The 18,369-nt window shown below is 37.4% G+C and overlaps 4 protein-coding genes across 4 annotated transcripts; 1 reads left to right on the top strand and 3 right to left on the bottom strand.

The window, feature by feature from the left end:
* Positions 1–18: 18 nt before the first annotated feature.
* Positions 19–3,147, bottom strand: LOC113508826 (RWD domain-containing protein 4). Its single transcript, XM_026891966.1, has 5 exons — positions 2,944–3,147; positions 2,255–2,379; positions 1,744–1,847; positions 1,233–1,416; positions 19–459 (listed from the first exon to the last, which is right to left on the bottom strand). Exons 2-5 carry the CDS (start codon positions 2,360–2,362, stop codon positions 292–294), a joined length of 564 nt encoding a protein of 187 aa, XP_026747767.1. The 5' UTR covers positions 2,363–2,379; positions 2,944–3,147; the 3' UTR covers positions 19–291.
* Positions 3,148–3,375: 228 nt separating this feature from the next.
* On the top strand, positions 3,376–4,778 carry LOC113508823 (serine/threonine-protein kinase Aurora-2-like). Its single transcript, XM_026891963.1, has one exon. It carries the CDS (start codon positions 3,493–3,495, stop codon positions 4,534–4,536), a length of 1,044 nt encoding a protein of 347 aa, XP_026747764.1. The 5' UTR covers positions 3,376–3,492; the 3' UTR covers positions 4,537–4,778.
* On the bottom strand, positions 4,761–8,542 carry LOC113508827 (glutamate receptor ionotropic, delta-2). Its single transcript, XM_026891967.1, has 6 exons — positions 7,604–8,542; positions 7,210–7,358; positions 6,679–7,060; positions 6,217–6,503; positions 5,922–6,064; positions 4,761–5,659 (listed from the first exon to the last, which is right to left on the bottom strand). Exons 1-6 carry the CDS (start codon positions 7,829–7,831, stop codon positions 4,779–4,781), a joined length of 2,070 nt encoding a protein of 689 aa, XP_026747768.1. The 5' UTR covers positions 7,832–8,542; the 3' UTR covers positions 4,761–4,778.
* A 215-nt stretch (positions 8,543–8,757) lies between these two features.
* LOC113508821 (peroxisomal acyl-coenzyme A oxidase 3) lies at positions 8,758–18,201 on the bottom strand. The gene is made up of 13 exons (XM_026891959.1): positions 17,748–18,201; positions 17,466–17,603; positions 16,361–16,676; positions 14,560–14,731; positions 14,065–14,204; positions 13,528–13,670; positions 12,935–13,037; positions 12,442–12,582; positions 11,746–11,979; positions 11,181–11,335; positions 10,548–10,679; positions 9,559–9,711; positions 8,758–9,174 (listed from the first exon to the last, which is right to left on the bottom strand). Exons 1-13 carry the CDS (start codon positions 17,901–17,903, stop codon positions 9,064–9,066), a joined length of 2,094 nt encoding a protein of 697 aa, XP_026747760.1. The 5' UTR covers positions 17,904–18,201; the 3' UTR covers positions 8,758–9,063.
* Positions 18,202–18,369: the final 168 nt, after the last annotated feature.

An 18,369-nucleotide genomic window follows, 5' to 3' on the forward strand; every position in this document is an offset into this window, starting at 1 on the left:
TAAATAAGTAACACGAAATTTAATGATTAATTTATTATACAAATTTGTTTAATATCTGGCAACACTACCAGTAGTGTTACTACGAAACAGTGTCTCATTTCCCACTTTTGCTCGAAATTTTAAGCATTAAATGAAAAATGAATAAATGATGATGAGAGCGAAGTGTCTTAACGGAAATTGTTTCTTATAAGAGTAATACATAGGAACACCGGCATAGTTTAGTAGTAACATTTTGCTTTACATATAGTATATTGCATTATTCGTGCTTGTCCGTTACTAAGCCGTCGTGTGTCATGACGTGGGCTGGTGGGGCGCTTGGGATAGATGTTTGACTATGTCCACCCAGTCCCACCCCCGCGGCTTCTCGCCCGCTCTGCCTATCTCCGCCTTGTCCCACGCTCTTCTCTTCTGTGCTTTCGTTAACTGTTCCTTTTTCTCTGGTTTCTTGGTTTGGTCAGCCTGGAAGCCATCAAATAGTTATTACTTCAATTATTATTTTACCAACGAAATGTCTCCATTTCATCATCTATCATCGTAGAGATTCAGATGGTACCTACAGATCTAGTAACCACCCATCTGCTTATTATACACACTTGTGTACTACTGGCTTGCCATGGGGTCTGAACCAGAACTTTTAGAGTAGAGCTTAGTAGAAAACTAAAAGGTATTTGATTGCACCAATAACCATATGATAAATGATAGGTCACTCTGTCAATACTAATGAGGATGAAGTATTGTAGGTTCAACCTCCTCATATGGTATAGTCTTTTATTTGTGCGCCCTGCGCCCCCGAGGATTAATAGGGAAGATGAAAAAAAACATCTTTGTTTAAATCTCCACAAAAAAGAATGCAATTATTCCAAAAAAATCCAAGTTATAAGGGTTTGAAAATTCTTTAATAGACAGAGAAGGCACTACCTACCCACGACGTTAATACCTTTTAACTGTGTGCAAGAAGAGGATAGCGACACCCCCTCTATATCCCCACTAATAATTTCGGCCACTTATAACTCCGGCATTATTGGACAGATTAAATTATTCTTTCACATCTAGAATTCTTTTTAATGCTTCTCTGTGCTACCATAAAAAATTCTATACTTTTTATACAGTAGTCATCAACCCTATTCCTTACTTTGGGGATTGTGTTGTGAACAAAGTGGGCTCGATGTGTCAGCCTAGTTCTTCTTCGTTTTCCACAAATACATTACAGCAGACCACTAAAACATGCTTACCTGGTCATCTATGACTAGCTTCTCGACTCTGCTAGACACCACCACCTCCTCAGTCTGGTCTGCTAGTACTTCTGCCACTTTCTCCTTCAAGCATTCAAACAGAGTGTATGTCATGGCACAGCCAAGCCATTGTTCTGCTTCTGTGTCCACTATGCTTGTTATCTTCTCTTTTACTTGTGGCAATCTGGAAAATGTTTAATTTTTTATTGCTGTAACTGTCATGCATTACTGTTTTTTTAAGACTTGATAAGATCCCACTGGTAGGAAAAGTCTTCCCTTCCACAGAACTCTCTAATTTCACAATATCTGGCCAATTATTGTCAAATTTCTAATTTGTTATGTACAAAAGCTTTTGAATGCACATTGTGTTTTTTAGACAGAAACCCTTAAGGGGATTTTCAGAATAGAGTAACAAGATTTGTGGTAGTTCAGGACAGATAGTAAACCGCAGATATACCTAGAGCTATAAATAGAGCATCAAAAAGGTATGTAATCTTAAATTAGTACTTACAAGGATTGATTATAGAATATGTTTAAATTAAAGCTTGGCTTATCAGTTGGGTATGTAGGCCCCCATTTTATTTCCAATATAAAAGATTTCTCTCCATCAATGTACTGTAAATGAAAGTTACACATAATTATATCTTTAGAATAATAGATGAAGTCTTAGTTTAATTTCTCTCTCTTTAGAATAATATTACACATGGTGATGGCATAGTGCATACTAGTGCATAGTCAGTTAGCTCAAACTTGGCTTGGCATGCAACATTATTGATATCTAGCCTTTAAATACATCAATGTTGAAATAATAGATATTCTTATTCTAACCTAGGTTATAAGCTTAGTTTTGTTAAACTAATTAGTTCAATTTATATATGACGCAAACTTCAAATTCACTAATGCAATTCATTCACCAAGAAAATACCAATTCTACAGACAAATACGCCGACTGAGGTGTTTATTCTGAAAGAAAAGGTCTTTGCTATGGTTATTCAAGGTTTCTCTTGTATGTGAAAACTCACCTTATATTGATAAGTAGTAGCATCAACTTGTTTGAAATTCTCATCTCCTTCATATATTGACTTCAGTACTTCAATCTCCTCAGCTTGCTGCTCTGCATCATCAGACATGACTATAAATGGTTGAGCTGGAATAGTAATTATATTTACTTATAATTTACAACTATAGAGGAAATTATATAAAAAATTCCTCTGAATGTTAATAACATAGAATGTTAAAAGTTTGCTATGTGGATTTCACTGCGATATAAGATGTCAATAATATCAAATGATTCTGATATTACTGACTTAATAAATGTATAACAGCGTGAATTATATACAGAAATATTATTGTTACACCTAATTATGACATTATATTATAACCTAATGTAGCTACCAAGAGAAATTTACACAGTTAAATATAAGTATAGCAAGTAAGGCTTACTAGCCAGGTATATAGTAGCTCAAATGAATTTTTCGTCCCACTTTTATGGATGTTAGACGTCATGTAAATTTTTTTATGTAAGCAATGTGTATGCAGGTTATCTAAAGGTATGCATGGTGCTTGATTCTTTACTTTCATGATACTGTTACGTATAAAACTAGTCACAAAATGAATACCATTTTTATTTATTTCCCCTTGCTTAAGACCAAACTTCCACTTTAAAACAGGGTGTGTAAAAAATCTAGATTGAATATGATTGCATACTTACCGATTTGTAACAAACAACGGCTGTTTTTAAGCTTCTATAGGACAGCGTAGTTCAGATCTAGATATAAATAACAATAAATGCTAAAGATTTAATCCAAAACTAAGTTACAACACGGAAAGTTGTAATTTGTATTTATTTAATGCATTGTAACTTGTAAGAGCTGGCAAATGACGTTTGACAACCATGACAACCAACCAAACAGCTGGTTGTCACATTGTATTTTTGTACTGCTCAGTCAGAATATTCAGGATCGATTTTACAAGAATTATAACTTTTTATCGTTTCAGATGTAAATTAGTATTGTTACATAAAATTTAATAAGTTTAACTACAAGTAGTTCCATTTCTACCAACGTACGGTATAAATCGAACGAAAAGATAATTAAAGAGTTTCAGTTCCAAATCAGAATATGGCAATAATCACAAACAATATTTGGTGTCTGTGGTTAGCCGCTGTCTAATCTTACAAAAATAGTCGTTATTCGAAACTTTGAATTTGCGAAGCAGGTGAATAGATTGCGTTAGGGCTTTTGCGAGCAATTTCGTGATTATGAATATAAATAAGTGTAGTTGTAAAGAGAACCGTGTTCCTACTGCGGGTCGGTCAGGCTGCGGTTGCAACGCGAACACGCACAAAACAATGGACAGCTTCAAAGTGCCAGCTGTTCCGATCACACGACCACTGGGCACCAAAGTTAATGAAAACAAAGAACATCACCCGTCAGGCCTGGGTGTCGGGGCTGCGAAAAACGAAGATAAGAAAAAGTCGTGGTCTCTCTCTGACTTCGACTTGGGTCGCCCACTCGGCAAAGGTAAATTTGGAAATGTTTACTTGGCACGCGAAAAGGAGTCTCATTACGTCGTTGCTTTGAAAGTGCTCTTCAAGAGTCAAATACTGGACTCAGAAATCGAGCATCAGGTGCGTCGCGAAGTAGAAATTCAGTGCCGACTGCGACACCCGAACATACTACGCATGTACGGATACTTTCACGACGAGAAGCGCATTTACTTAATTTTAGAATACGCAAAACATGGTTCCCTGTACAAATTGTTAAAGGAAAGAGAGCGCTTCGATGAGAAAACTGTTGCTGTGTATATCAGAGACTTAACTCGAGCCTTAGTGTACTGCCACACAAAGAAAGTTATACACCGTGACATCAAGCCTGAGAATTTGCTCATCGGACATAACGGGGAGCTGAAGATTGCTGACTTTGGCTGGTCTGTACACTCACCATCTTCAAGGAGAATGACACTGTGTGGTACATTAGATTACTTATCCCCAGAGATGATTGAAGGAAAACCACACAGCTATGCTGTAGACATATGGAGCCTTGGAGTACTCTGCTACGAGCTGCTGGTGGGCCTACCACCTTTTGATGCCAAGGACTCTCACCAAACATACAGGAAGATAAGATATGTCATTATTAAATATCCTGATTTTATAACTGACAAAGCTAAAGACTTAATGGGTAAATTGTTAGTCATTGAACCTGAGCAACGACTTTCACTTGTCAAGGTATTGCAACATCCTTGGATTACAGAGAATGCCCCGGAAGGGTCACAGCCACCTCCGCTCAACCCTGAACAAAAGTAAATATAGTTAAATTTTAAATATCCCAATAAATAAATTGTGCCTCACTAAAAATCTATGTACTAATATTATAAATTCTATTTAAAACAAACAATTGTCGTGAAGATCATATATTTAATTTTCTAAGGTTTTACACTTGAAAGCTTGAAACATGACTGAACTATCCAAATACATATTTGTTTCACAAAGCTCTATGACAATAATGTATGAATGTAAATAATTTTAATTATATAAATTTCAACTAATTAACCTTTTTTATTTTTGTAATATAGATCAAGAGCATATTTGTCAAATTTAGGATCTCTTTTTACAACAAAATGCCAGTGAATATTTTCCCCAATCAGGCAAATGGTACTTAAAGTGTATCCTATGGCCAAGGCAAGTAAAGCTCCATACATTTTTTGTAAGTTCATGAGGGCTTTGACCTCTGACTCATTAGTTTCTGAAGATCGTATGGTATGCATGGCGTCGTTCAGCCACTTCTCCACGAGACCGACTTCGACCACCCTCTGTATGTAAATGTCGGCTAACGGTTTCAGTGGAGAGTTTTTATGAAAGCCTAATGATACTGGTATGTTTACAACACAGTCAGACATAATATGCAGGCTTCTCTCTGCGTCCGTTTTTATGCTCACATCGCTTGCGTTAGTAGAGTTATTGAAATCTTCCATTAAGACCCCTGGTGAGTTCTTTCTTTTGACTCTAAGGTATTTCAGAAAATCGGAGTTGTCGTAGTAAGCATAAACTCCTCGCGCAACGTAATCGGCCGCTCGTAAAGGATTGTTGATAGTTTCGAACTTTTTTCCGATTTTCTGTCCGTACTCGTCGAGAGATTCCTCGAAAAACCTTTTTGTTTCGGTTCCCCAGCCACCGCAAATGACTTTACTGTCGACTAATTCTCTAAGGGTGTCTATAGTCACCCTCGGTGCGGGGTTTGCCAATATGGCGGTCATACTAGCTCTGTATGAAACAACTAGGAGTATGCAGTAGAGCCAATACCAGCCTGTTAGCAACCTTATCGACCAGCCAGTCGGTAGTCTAGGTAAAGATATCACAAGGAGCATTCCATAAGTGTACAGAATGCTGTTAATTATTTCTCCAAACAGGTACAGGCCGGGTTTCGCATCTGAAAGTAAATATTGGCGGGGTCATGTCTGTTCAAGGAATATTTGCACTGGTACGCGTCTGTTAGTTCAGTGCATCGGCACCTTTTTACCTACAATGAAGGTTCGCAACTTCGATTCACACAAAGGGATCTACCTAGCGTAGGTATTACTTAACAAAAAGTATTTTAGCCTAAAGTTCAGGTGTAATACATCAACCAAAGCAAAACAAAAACCAAAAAGTCAAGTCCGTTATTAAATATTTCTTCTAGAGTAGGTACGTACTGTCGTCATCAATCTGCTTCTTGCCAGATATAGCGTTTTGAAATTTCTTATAGTCTTGAAGATTTTTATGGTTCCTTGCCAGTCCATAAAAAATAGTGCCAGTTATGAGTAACACTAAAAGCACCGCTATCCACATGTACAACCTGTAAATAGTAAAATAGTAAATTCCTGTTATAACGATCATTATAGCAATTTGTCCTTATAATGACGTCAGTCATATAACGGACACGATATCCAATCTATTTTAAGATCATGGAATAAACGAGTTTGGCTCTAACAAAATCCATATACAAACTTAAATGGCAAAATCAAAGTCTTCCAAGAGTTATCAGTCAATGCTTCAGGCGTCAAGAATGTCCAGCACTGCGAAGTGTAAGGTATGCTCAAATCTGTCAGTTCCAAATGATACGGCGTGTACTGCAGGTTCCCTAGAGCGATGTCAGCGCCTCCATTCACCATTTCTCCTAAAAGGCCAGAGAACGAACCGTTTGGTTGCTTCTGGCCCCACTTGTGGAGGTCGGAGTTTCCAGCCTGGTATAGTCGAGGTTTGAAATTCATTTTCTGTGCTAGGGTATGCATAATCTGAAAAATAGATTTTGACGATTGAAACGGTTGACTGGGCAAGGTTCTGCTTCTGCACGGAAACTAGTTAAAGAAGAAGATACTAAACAGTCACCACAATTAACATGGTAGTCTTAATCCCATTTTCAGCAATTGTTGATGTTTCGTAAATTCTGTACTACAATGATCTACTTACTTCGACCTCCACACCGCCAACTTTCTGCGAATCATTATTCTTTACAACCACCACAGAAGGAATGTGGTCCAAATAAACAACATTCATCAGTTTCCCGTTCAAATTATGGGTTTTGTCTACAAATAACGGTCGCTTATAGTGGAAATTATCGTTCTTCCAAATATCAACCCGTCTCGGAACAAAAACTGTTGTTATGGGATGCGGAAACGGTACTGTGGATAGTTCAAACCAGGCTTTGCTTTTAGCAACACCTATATTTTTTCTATGATATTTAATGAATATTATGTTGATAACTCGTCGCCAAATGTAGTGTAAGTCGCGGTGAAATAGTCTTATATCATGGAGCATGAGAAATTTGGCTCTTGTATCGATGATGCGATGCCTGCAAGATAATACCTAAATTAAATATTTGGCAGAAAATATAGAAAGTATTGGACTGTAGGTATTTTCATTGTGAAAAAACTTGTTTATCTGTACTTGCCAGTTTATACCAGTTTTTTATTTATTTCATAGTTCCATTTTCATTCTTACCTATCTCCAAATCGGAGTAACCGTGACGCTTGCAGTCCATTAGCCAGCAGAATAACGTAAACATTGCACCCTTCTTTCCTCGCCGCTTTTAACGATTTCAATGTGTGATAATTCGGAGATAAAAGATCTTCGTAGTCTTCAACAACTGTCTATAAGAATACAACCTTAGATAAATACCTTCTCAGACCTTTTGTATGCTCGATAATCAGACGACCGAACAGTATGTAAGTTACGGCACTTTTTTGAATATGAAGAAACAGGAAATGTGTTGTTTTTCTACTCTCCCGTACAAAGCAAAGGCTCTGGTTAAGGTCAAGGCGGGTAAATCAAGTACCTGGTGGACGGAGCATTTTACCTAAGTTAATTATAGCGTAATCCATAATACGACTCTTACCATAACAAAAGGCACACCAGGAGTCCTCTTGAACAAGGGTCCAGCAAATACATTCAAATAGACCTCATCACATATTATAGCGACGCACTTGACCTCGTAGTCTTTCCGCACTACATAGAGCAGGTCAATTACGAGACCTTCAAGTTCTCCACGTTGATGGAGCTCGGTTAGGATAGGAAACGAAGCAGAAGACTTCGCATTCACTAATGCTCTGAAAAAAAGATCCATGTTTTTACAAACTACCAGGATTATAAGTAACTAGGTACCTAATAGGTACCGAATTTGTCGTGTTTAGTGCACCAAGTTTTGAGGCGAGGACGGGTTATGCGGGGAGGGACACGTCCTCTATTAGGAAGTTATCTATGACCGATACCGCTGGTATGATATGGATGGATGCCTTTTCCCAGCCGTGGGGCAGTACAGGCTGAATATGAATTTTATGGGACTTAAAAAAATATATTGTTTCACAACATTTAAATCTTCTGTACTTACACGCTAATTAAAGCCAAAATAAGGAATATTCTCAACATTACTGCACGCACTATCCCCTGACTAAACCATACTGGTTTTCACTTGACTAGAATTGAATAAAAAGTTTGTAATTACCGGCTGTACGTACAAACTGATTGACGTGCTCATAATATATGTAAAACCCAATTACGGAATCTGATTCGTTTCCATTTCATTCAATCGATTTTAGTAAAAATTTCATGTTTAATCATGAGGAATGTAAATGTTTTTGTGTTCCGGGAATAAGTTAAAAAGTTCATCACTATGAGCTTCTAACGCGTCCTGCTCTGCCTGTTGTAAAAGCGAGACAGCGCTATCGACAATGTACTGAGCCGTCTCTGTTCCGCTTGCTTTATTGGACTAACTAATAAAACTACTTTGTGTTTGTAAAGAACATTTATTTAAAAACACCATACAAAAATATCTCCACCATAAAAATACTTATAAAACAATATTATGCATTCTTCTATTATGATATGATTTCATTTTAATTATCTTAATTATAAGTTCATTTTTACGTATTAAAAGATTCAAATTGTACGTTTGTTGCAGACTAAACTTCGATTAAACATTCAATTTATCAACAAAGTTTAATTCACTTGTTATAAAATATGTTTTAACAATTGTATAAAAGGCAAGTGTTCTGATAACATTTAAGAGCTTAGCTCTACTGAATATAAATACATCTTTATTGCACTTAAAAACATATACATAATTATTTACCTTACAGTCGAGTATTTAACAGATAATATTATGCAATGCACTATGCACCTTTTCGGCACGTTTTCATTCTCATTTCGTTGTGTATTCCAGAATTCGGAATTCAGTCAAAAAATATTTTGGAACTCCAAGATTAAGTGCTTTATTGTTTTTGATGAACATGTTTAACAAGACTTATCACATATTACTAGTTGTATTGTAGAATGGATCTTATGTGTATGTGATAAGGTTTACAGTTTGGAGGGAGCGTATGACTCCCAGTAGACGACGTCACGCCACCACTCAGGTCGCGACATGGCGCCCGGGTACGTCATAACCGATGATTGAATGTGTTTGTAGGCCTGGAATATACGAATAAGTTTTATATAATGCATTCAACAAGTTTTTTTATGGAAATGCTATGATATTGTAATTTTATTTATAGTTGATTAACATGGCAACATTTTGGTAAATAGAGATAATTCATATTTTTGAGAAAGGTCAATGGAACTCCTAATTAAATACATTTAATATTGACATACATTTTTAGCTCAACCTTTCTAGTTCTAATTCACTAAGTAAAAGCTGTTTTGTTATTTATCCTGGGCTTCGTTTCAGTTTGAAACTTTTTAGAGTGCCTACCTAAGCAATTAGCACAAAATTTACAGAACCCTGTCAAAAAGACTGTCGGCTATTAATGATGATCATGTGGTATGGACTATGGATATAAAAGTCGTGTATAATACCTGTCCATCGGCGGCGCCCAGTATGGACTTGAGACAGAAGTCGGGCGGCGCCAGTGAGTCCACGAGCGCGAGCGCGTCCCCCCGCAGGCGCGCGCAGCCCGCCAGCAGCGCCGCGCGCAGTCCCGCGCCCGCCGCGCCCCACAGGTAGCCGCCCTGCACACATGGGTACAGTGTATTGTCTACACACGTAGCGGCGAGGGGATATGTCGGTCTCCCACCGACTAAAAATACCCCGGGCCCCTTCAACTGCCTGACCCAGAGCCACGGGATCTCTCGCGCATGCTTCAGCGCGACTCTGACCGGCCTATGTCCCTTTGGACTTCTTCTCGAAAGGTTGGTTTAAAAGCCAACCCCTCGTAAGAACGGACGTGCAGGACGACACATCCGTCTCCTTCTTGGCCTGTTAGCTGGTCGGATGGCAGGGTGCCCTCCCTGCCACCCGCAGGCCCGACCTTACGTTGGTCGCAGGTCGTACGTAGCTCCCCCCTCCCGGCGGAGTGAGGGGCGTGCGACGCCGCAGCGACGCGTGTGAGCACTTCGGCCATTTTATTTAACCGACATCAGAGAAAATTGTTACTCGTGAAATTATATAGCGCCTTGTGACTTCAATTAATTATTGTACATTGCTTCAATATGATATTTCTAAAACAAGCTCTACATAATTAAAGTCCTATAAATCAATCTAATAAGCACTATCTAGCGACTGTAACAGTTATTACTATTTTGAGTAACTGAGTGTGAACCTACATGTATCCAGAAGGAAATTGTTTAACCCTTTTGTGAAGAGAACAAAATTTATTCTATTTGTATTTTAATTACTTCAAATATTGTTGCAAGTCCTGTAAGTAAAGATTTTTAAATGATAACTAATAAACGACATTATAAATCTACGCTTGAAAAAATCGATCGAACCCACAACAAAAGTACAAAAATCTTTTTAAGCTTATATTTTGATAGTAATATTACAAAATTCATAGCTTGATACTCACAATATACAGAGTACCAAGATGTTTCTCGAGTAGGAAAGCGCCGTACAGTGACACCAGGTTGAGCAGCGCCTGTCTGCAGTTCACATCCTCCTGCTCCAACGCGGTCTTGTAGAAGTGATTCAAAACGTAATTCTGGAAACAATATGATGTCATTATTGTCAGTCTTCCGAGTTTTTTAACTATAATACACTGTTCAACTAGTTTTAGTACGATTCTTACTGTATGATACTTGTCCCATTTGATATTGTTTATAGTGACTCCCTCAGTAAGGAATTTAATCCTTGTGTCGTGGGGGGTTATACAAAGCTTTGAAGTCATGCTCAAAGACACCCAGACTCAACACAGGTATTCGCAGATTACACAATAAGAGTTACGCAAACATTTCACCGTAACGCCCATGGTGGCTTCATGTAAGTATTTATCGCTAACGCTTGTCCTACGCGGGGATCGGACTCTCAACACGTCATGCGTGTTTGACATGGTGACCTCAACCATTCGGCTATCCGTGCAGTTGACTGTTCTTTATGAGCTTGCCCAGTGTGGTAACTCTCTAATACCAAGGTGAATCGGGGTAACTGGGCTACACTTAACACTACTAATTTCGTGACCATACATACAGTTTTGAATACATACCTCTCCATATACGACGGACAGTGTGACCGCCTGTAGCGCCTGCGACTCGTTCTTAGCGGTGAAGTTGTCCTTGCCCTGACTGCGCAGCTTGTGCACCGTCTCTGCTGTGCTCTTCAGCATGTATGCCGTCAGCCATTTGTACGTGTGAATTAAGTCTGTGAATAGATAATTTATAAAATATTTAGAATTCTACAAGTTTCTTACAACGCCATCTAGTCTCAAACTAAGTTAAGTTTGTATTATGAGTATCAGACGACTGTTAATAGTACTTGTATATTTCTATATACGCACATCATATAGATAAATTACACCCAGAAATAAAACAAATGATCGTGCTCATCGCAATAACATTTGTTTGGGTCATTCAGAGCTAACCACTAGCTTAACAGGCCAGTTATTCGGCTGTAGGTTGATTTCCCTCAGATTCGTACTTGAAGATAACCTACTTGAAAATACAGACTGCCGAAATAAAGTCTTTCTCCAGTCCACGTCCTTTTGACAACTCCTAAACAGTGATGGGAACATAATTTAACCACATACTTAAAGTATATTTTCAAGCACTCACTCTTGGGCTCCATAAACTCTTCAGTGGTGGTCCAGGGACACTTCTCCTTGAGCAGCGCATCAGCGTCCTGCAGGAAGTTGAGCGAGCCGAGCGGCGAGTCCTCGGGGGAGAGCTTGTCGCGCCGCGCCCACACGTTGAGCAGCCAGTTGCTGGTCTGCTGCAGCAGGAGGCTGTTCTCACCCTCGTACGTGCAGTTCGCGTCGTTGTCGTTGCGGAGATCGCCGATTGCTGATGCTGTGGGTAACAAAGAAACGATTCGGAACAGTTACAAGAGGTTACATTTTTAACACCTGATGAATACTTTAAAACTTTTTAGTTGATTTTGTTTGTTAAGATGCGTTGAAAATTGTTCACTGTTGATCTGATCGCCTACAGCTTTTTAAAACGAATACTATTTAAATTGTAGAAGCGAGATAGGGATATCGAGGTACAGAATATATAGGCGTAGAGAAGCAACTCTTTTCAAAAGGGATGAGAGTTCTCAATTCTTCTGTTTTTTTTCTTGTTCGATACCTCAGAATTTCGAACTGGATGAACCGCTTTTATTGATTCTTTTTTCATTTAACGTAAATTAGCTGTGATTTGGACCCACAATTCCCCAAAAAGTAAAAAAAAATGGTCATCAGTGTTTTCTTACGGAAGTCGGTTGCTTTTGTTCTTAAAAAAATATTTTGTATGCTTTTATGTTTAGTTTACCTTTAAGGTACCCATGTCCCCCGCAGGCCTCCCGGCAGTTCTGTATCCCGTCGCGCGAGGTCCAGCCGAACAGCGGCTTGACGGCCGACGACAGCGCGTGCAGCTCCATGCCCAGCGCGGCCGCCGAGTTGTCGCTGCTGCCTGGTGCGGGACGGACGGAAACATATTGGATATAGGTAATTTGGATAAGCAGACATACACCACATTTGTATTAATTCTAGGTCTATAGCTGTATGGTACTAGCTTTCCCAGCAAATGTTGTGCCAAACAAATAAGTTTTAGGGAATAAGACCTACTTAATGTGCACACAACATTTTATCTGAATCGGTCGAGCTGTTTTGGAGAACATCAATTTCGACATCGAGAATTTTATATTTTAGTTTTTCTGAGACGTGGTTCAGAATTTAGATAGCTACGAAATAAACAACAATTCTGTTTATGAAGCATTGCAAATAAGTTCGATTGTTATAACAAATGCATAGTTAATACTCACCAGAGAGGTTCTTGATAGTCATGTTGATATGGACAGTGCTCAGCCATACGGAGAAGATCTTCATCGCGTACACAGCTGCCAGATACGGGAACAGACGTATTTGCTGGGAAAACAATATAAAGATATTACAGAATCTATCTAGTCTAGCAAACTTATAATAAGTCTATTGTCATATTTTCCTAAAAAAAACGACTCTCGCACTTAGGAACTTATTTCTTGGGTCCGAGGGTATCAAGAAACATTCAATTCATATGCACAAAGACACCCAGATTCAAGACGAGCTTTCTTGGATCACACAAACAATTTTCCTACGCGGGGATCAAACCCGTGACATAGTAAAACGTAATTCTAAAATAGTTATTTCAGACGACATCATTTATTGCAATGAAACAGTAATGAAACAAAAAAATTGCCAATTCGATGTATTTTTTTACTCATGGTGGTATGCCAAGATGCTTTGTTAGTTTGGTCCACCTGAAAGTGATACTAACTTGAGGTATAATTTTATTAATTTACTTCTTAGGCTTAAACGGATTATTCGAGTTATCGCCCGGTCTTTATTAGAAATATGTGCAAGGTGAAGTGAAGGATACCTGCTGCTGATATTCCAAGACTGGTGTCTCCTCAGCAGCATTCTCAGGGCCAAATTGTTTCCTAACAGCAGAATACCTGATAGCTATAACTATAGCCTTCTGGAGGTAGTATGTGGAGATAGCTGTGATATGGACACGGCCACCTAAACAACAAAAGGATATTAATCTTAGTAAAATTGTAAACACACTTTTTTGGTCTTTTTTATGCTTAAAGTCGCATAAAAAAGAATTGTATTTCTTGTTTTTTTTTGTTGTTCATCATACTAATCACGTCATGAGCATTCACAATAAAATTATAAACACGTTTTTTCCTCATATTGCGTAACACAAAAGCTTTTAAGACTATTATAACTCTTCGGAGTAGTTTTTTTGTTTACAAAAAAAACTTACGGTACTTAACTTAAAGTAATAAATTATTATTAAAATTCTTTAAGTATCAAATGTACCAACACTGTCAAATATTACTTTGTCAGATTACCATGGGATTCATTGTTGGGTGTAAAAACTGAGGTAATACAATACAAAATGGGTTCTGACCTGATAGGATGCCGAGAGCTGCACCAAATCTCTTGCTGGGATCCCTGAAGGGAGTCTTGTAATCTCCGTTATCGTCCACACCTCCCAACTTGTCTAGCGCCGCCTCCTTGGGCAGATGGTAGTTATTGAACATTACGAATCTGAAAATATGAAGATTAATTGATGATTCCTCTTTAAAACTGTGTTTTTCATTTTTGATAGCTTCCTTTCGGAATATTTAAATCTTTTCAGCTAGATTTTAATAATATTGAAATAAGATTTGACATGAGTATTTTGACAATGTTTAACGGTATTACTATGACTCGAAGCAAGACTGTTGCCATAGTTGCCATTGTAGGGCTACTGCGAACTGCACTGGAATTAGCTGCGTCCCGAAGAGCTCATAAAGGTTTCATTCTTAATAGATATTGTGTAAGAAACTTTCTCTAATTTTGATCCGAGTAGATCGTAACTGCATGAAGAAGGCAAAAAGTGTTTTTTGGTTTTAAAACCTACCCGTTATCCACTCCATTAAGCCCAATCTTCTCGCCGATGTCGCCGACGATAACTCCTGGGTATGGCTTCAAGGTAGTCGGGTCGCGAATAGGGACTACGAACGTGTGCAGGCCATGGTTTTTGCCCTTCGACACCAGCATCGCGTAGACGATGGCGTGAGTTGCACATTTACCTGCAAGTATTAAATAAGATTTTATATTTAGAAATATGGTTTTCAAGAAAGTCAGTTTCCAGAAAAAAAAACTTTTTCATGGTATGAAAATGGATTAGGAGAAATAGGAGACATTCGCTAAAAATACAAAGTAAAGAAAATAAAGTAATTCCATTTTCCATCTCTCCTCTGCACCGAAAAAATCTACTCCCCATCCTTCAAGGCCAACATTGGAGGATATATATTTTGGTATTTATTATATTAATAATTGATAATGGTAGTATTAACCTTAGGCTACATCTAGAACGTACCACACATAGTGACAAGATTTAGATATTAGTAATAAATTGTGATAGATAAACTGATAGCAAAGGTACACGAAAGAATAGTTATAAACGGCCCTCACATATTGAATTCTGTTAGATATAGGTATAGGTACTTATAGTCTAAATATTAATTTGTAATTTAGTCGTCTGTTATTCTTTCAAAACTGTTTAATTTTATATGCTTTTCACTATTTGGCAACAACTACAAGGTGCAGTGAGAACTTGATAGAAAATAGGATAAATATATATTCGTTAGCTAAATCGGGATAAGTTTTGATGAATAAATATTCATCGAATATATTTTGTCTAAAGTAACAATTCGAATGTACGGATAGCCGAGTGGTTGAGGTCACCACCGATCACCGCGTCTGAAAATTATCTGTATTCACAAATGCTTGTCACTTAAATGTTTGTGAAACCCTCCGCGACACAGAGGTTTTATTACCCTTAATGCGGGAGTCGGTTATTTCAACAAAAATCTTCGTTATTAAGTTTTGTTTTCGATAAAATTATGACAGCTCCATAGTAATTTTCCCTTCGAATAACGAGTAACAAAATTATTCTGTACGTAAACAGTATTCAAGAAAAAACCAAGTTCAAGTTGATGATATTAAAATAAAACATTTACCTACATGTGAATAAAAATTACCTACATTCAGTATACATTTACATGTTAATGTATCTGTTCTATAATTGTCATTACAGGCCATTAATTATACGTTGAACTTTGAACATTATTATACATTGAGTTTGAACTCTGCGATGAAGGTGAATGAATACGAACGTTTACGTTTACGTCAACCCCCTTAATGTAAGAACTAATACAAGTGTTTGATGCGATTTTAGTCCCAAAACGATTACCATCAAACAAATTCGGGATTAGACGGCATTTGTCCATAACTACGAGGTTGTTTTACAGTAGAATTTTTCACTCAAATACTGACTCACAGGATTACAGCGGATGTGATTGATTAATGAACGATTATGAGCACGAACATGCACTAATCACGCAACTTGTTCAAGCTTAACCTGGCTGAGGTTAATTAAACTCCGTAGCGCTAGTGGGGGAAGGGGAGAGGGAGCATAGTTACCGACATTAGCAAGCAACAACCAATTATGACAAGAATGTCTAACGAATGCGGAATTCTTGACGATTTTAGAGAATTATGGTGATTATTACTTTCACTTAGGATTGTCGGTAACTAGAGGCTTACTTTTAAGTAATATTAGTGTACTTAGTTGAGGAAACGCGACGGCGCACTACATGGCGTAGTTGCGTCACCCTGGAGTAGTTAATAGACTCTATCTTAACAAATATTCTTACCTAAAGACCCAACCCAGAACTTCGCGGCTTCGAAGTCGGGACTATGCATAACAAACTGCCTCTTCTCCGGTAGATAAGTAGCTGTTGTTCTCATTCCCTTCGCGTTAGAGCCATGTGACACTTCGGTTAAGGCGAAGCATCCTCCTATCTTTGCCTTTTCAGCGGCCTCTAGGAGATGGTAGTGATGACTTTGACCATTGCCTTGGATAGCATTACTGAACATACGGAAAGTCAGTGAGACTTTCACGGCGAAGGAGCTGTCGAACATGAATAAGGCTTCGCTCTCAGCTTGGAATGCTTGGGGGTCTTCGATTATCTGAAAAGGAGGTTTCATTCTGAGTTTGGTTTTGAGTACCTATTAGAATATTTACGTTATCTTAGCTATCCTAGTTTTCTTTGCAATACTGTGGTAGCACTGAACCTGATTTTGCCTACTTTTTACATTTTTAAAGTGGCTTTCAATTCTAGTGCTTATGCTAGTTTGTTATGATGAAATTCCATGTTTGATAAATAGACTAGTTACTAGTTTTTTCTATTAGAAAAAATTGTTCTGCCTATGATTATTTCTGTACTTTGTTTTCAAATACAATTAAAATAATTTGTTTAACTACTTGGCAGTCTTTTACCTGAACAATGCTATAATAAGTTCAATAACCTTGACTTATAACTATTTTTTATGCTAATAACTGAATTTAATAATGTAATCATGCACAATTTGTAAGTAAATACATGACTAAGAATATGTTAAAGGAATTCATAACAGTTATAACAATCAAGATGAAATCACAAAACAATTGTATATGTTAGGTATTGGATTGTCAATTGATTTTGGCATATGAATGTAAATAAGTTAAACAATGATAATTCAATAAAATTCCTACTGTGAAAAAATGTCTTCTGGCATTAATTAAAAAAATGTATGAAAACTTGGGCAGTCTTTGTTTTATTAATACACACAGCACATACTTAAATATACACATATATTTTTTAACTTTTATATTGGATTTTTTTAAAGTGTATACATATACTGAAAACAAGTTACACTAAAAACTACCATATAGCCATAGAGTAAAGGTTTAAAATTAAACTCAAAATATAATATTACCTTTTCAAAACCCAAAAACTTCTCATTGTAGTAAGTGTACATCCTCTTGGTGGTGATGTGCCTCTCATCATCCAGGACTCGGGTAGCCTCCGTGTGCTTGAACAGCGGGTTGCTCTCCATGAACTTCCATATATCATTCTGAAGTTTTTTTAAGCAATTAGAAAGGATGGCAAATAAATGAAATATTCCTAGAAAGAAAAGGACTTATAAAAAGGATCAAGGAGAAAACTTAATTTTGATATTTTCTCATTAAGTTATTAAAAATAATGTTTTTCTCCTTACTTTCAACTTCAAAGTGTTTAAGTTATCGTAAGCGAGTTTCATACGCCGCCAGTCGAACGAGGCCTGTTTTCTATAAATATCTAATGGGCCACTTGGTAAATCAGGTAAATACTGCTTCAATTGCTCGTCCGTAACTTTCTGCTTTTGTTCTGCCATTTTTTATGTATAAGTTGAAGCACTAAACTATATTTTTTTAATATATACTTCGCCTCACAAGCCTATGTTATTCAGAGTCCAAAAGTCACCACAAAACCAGTTTACGAGTGTAATGTTTGAACACTGATCATGATCACACGATTTCTTGCTTCGCACTTGTACTAGATTACTTTATCTATAATTTTAATTTATGACTCCAAATAACTTTGATAATGTATGTACGTCGAATTACTTATCAAACCTTTTGGACTTTAACATACAATAAAGTTTATGAATAGTCAATAAATAAATAAAACAAACTTTGTGACGTTATCAGATAAAGGCCCTCGTAACAACTAACAAGCAGGTTTACTACTACGTGTGGTTATATTATAACTATTATACTGTAATCTGTAGAACTGTTATTTTGCTTAGGAATTGAGATTGTTTGTTGTGTCACTGTCGAGTGACAATGGTTGACTGATGA

Source organism: Trichoplusia ni, chromosome 3 (assembly GCF_003590095.1).
Source record: "Trichoplusia ni isolate ovarian cell line Hi5 chromosome 3, tn1, whole genome shotgun sequence".
Classification (NCBI taxonomy): Eukaryota; Metazoa; Arthropoda; class Insecta; order Lepidoptera; family Noctuidae; genus Trichoplusia; species Trichoplusia ni.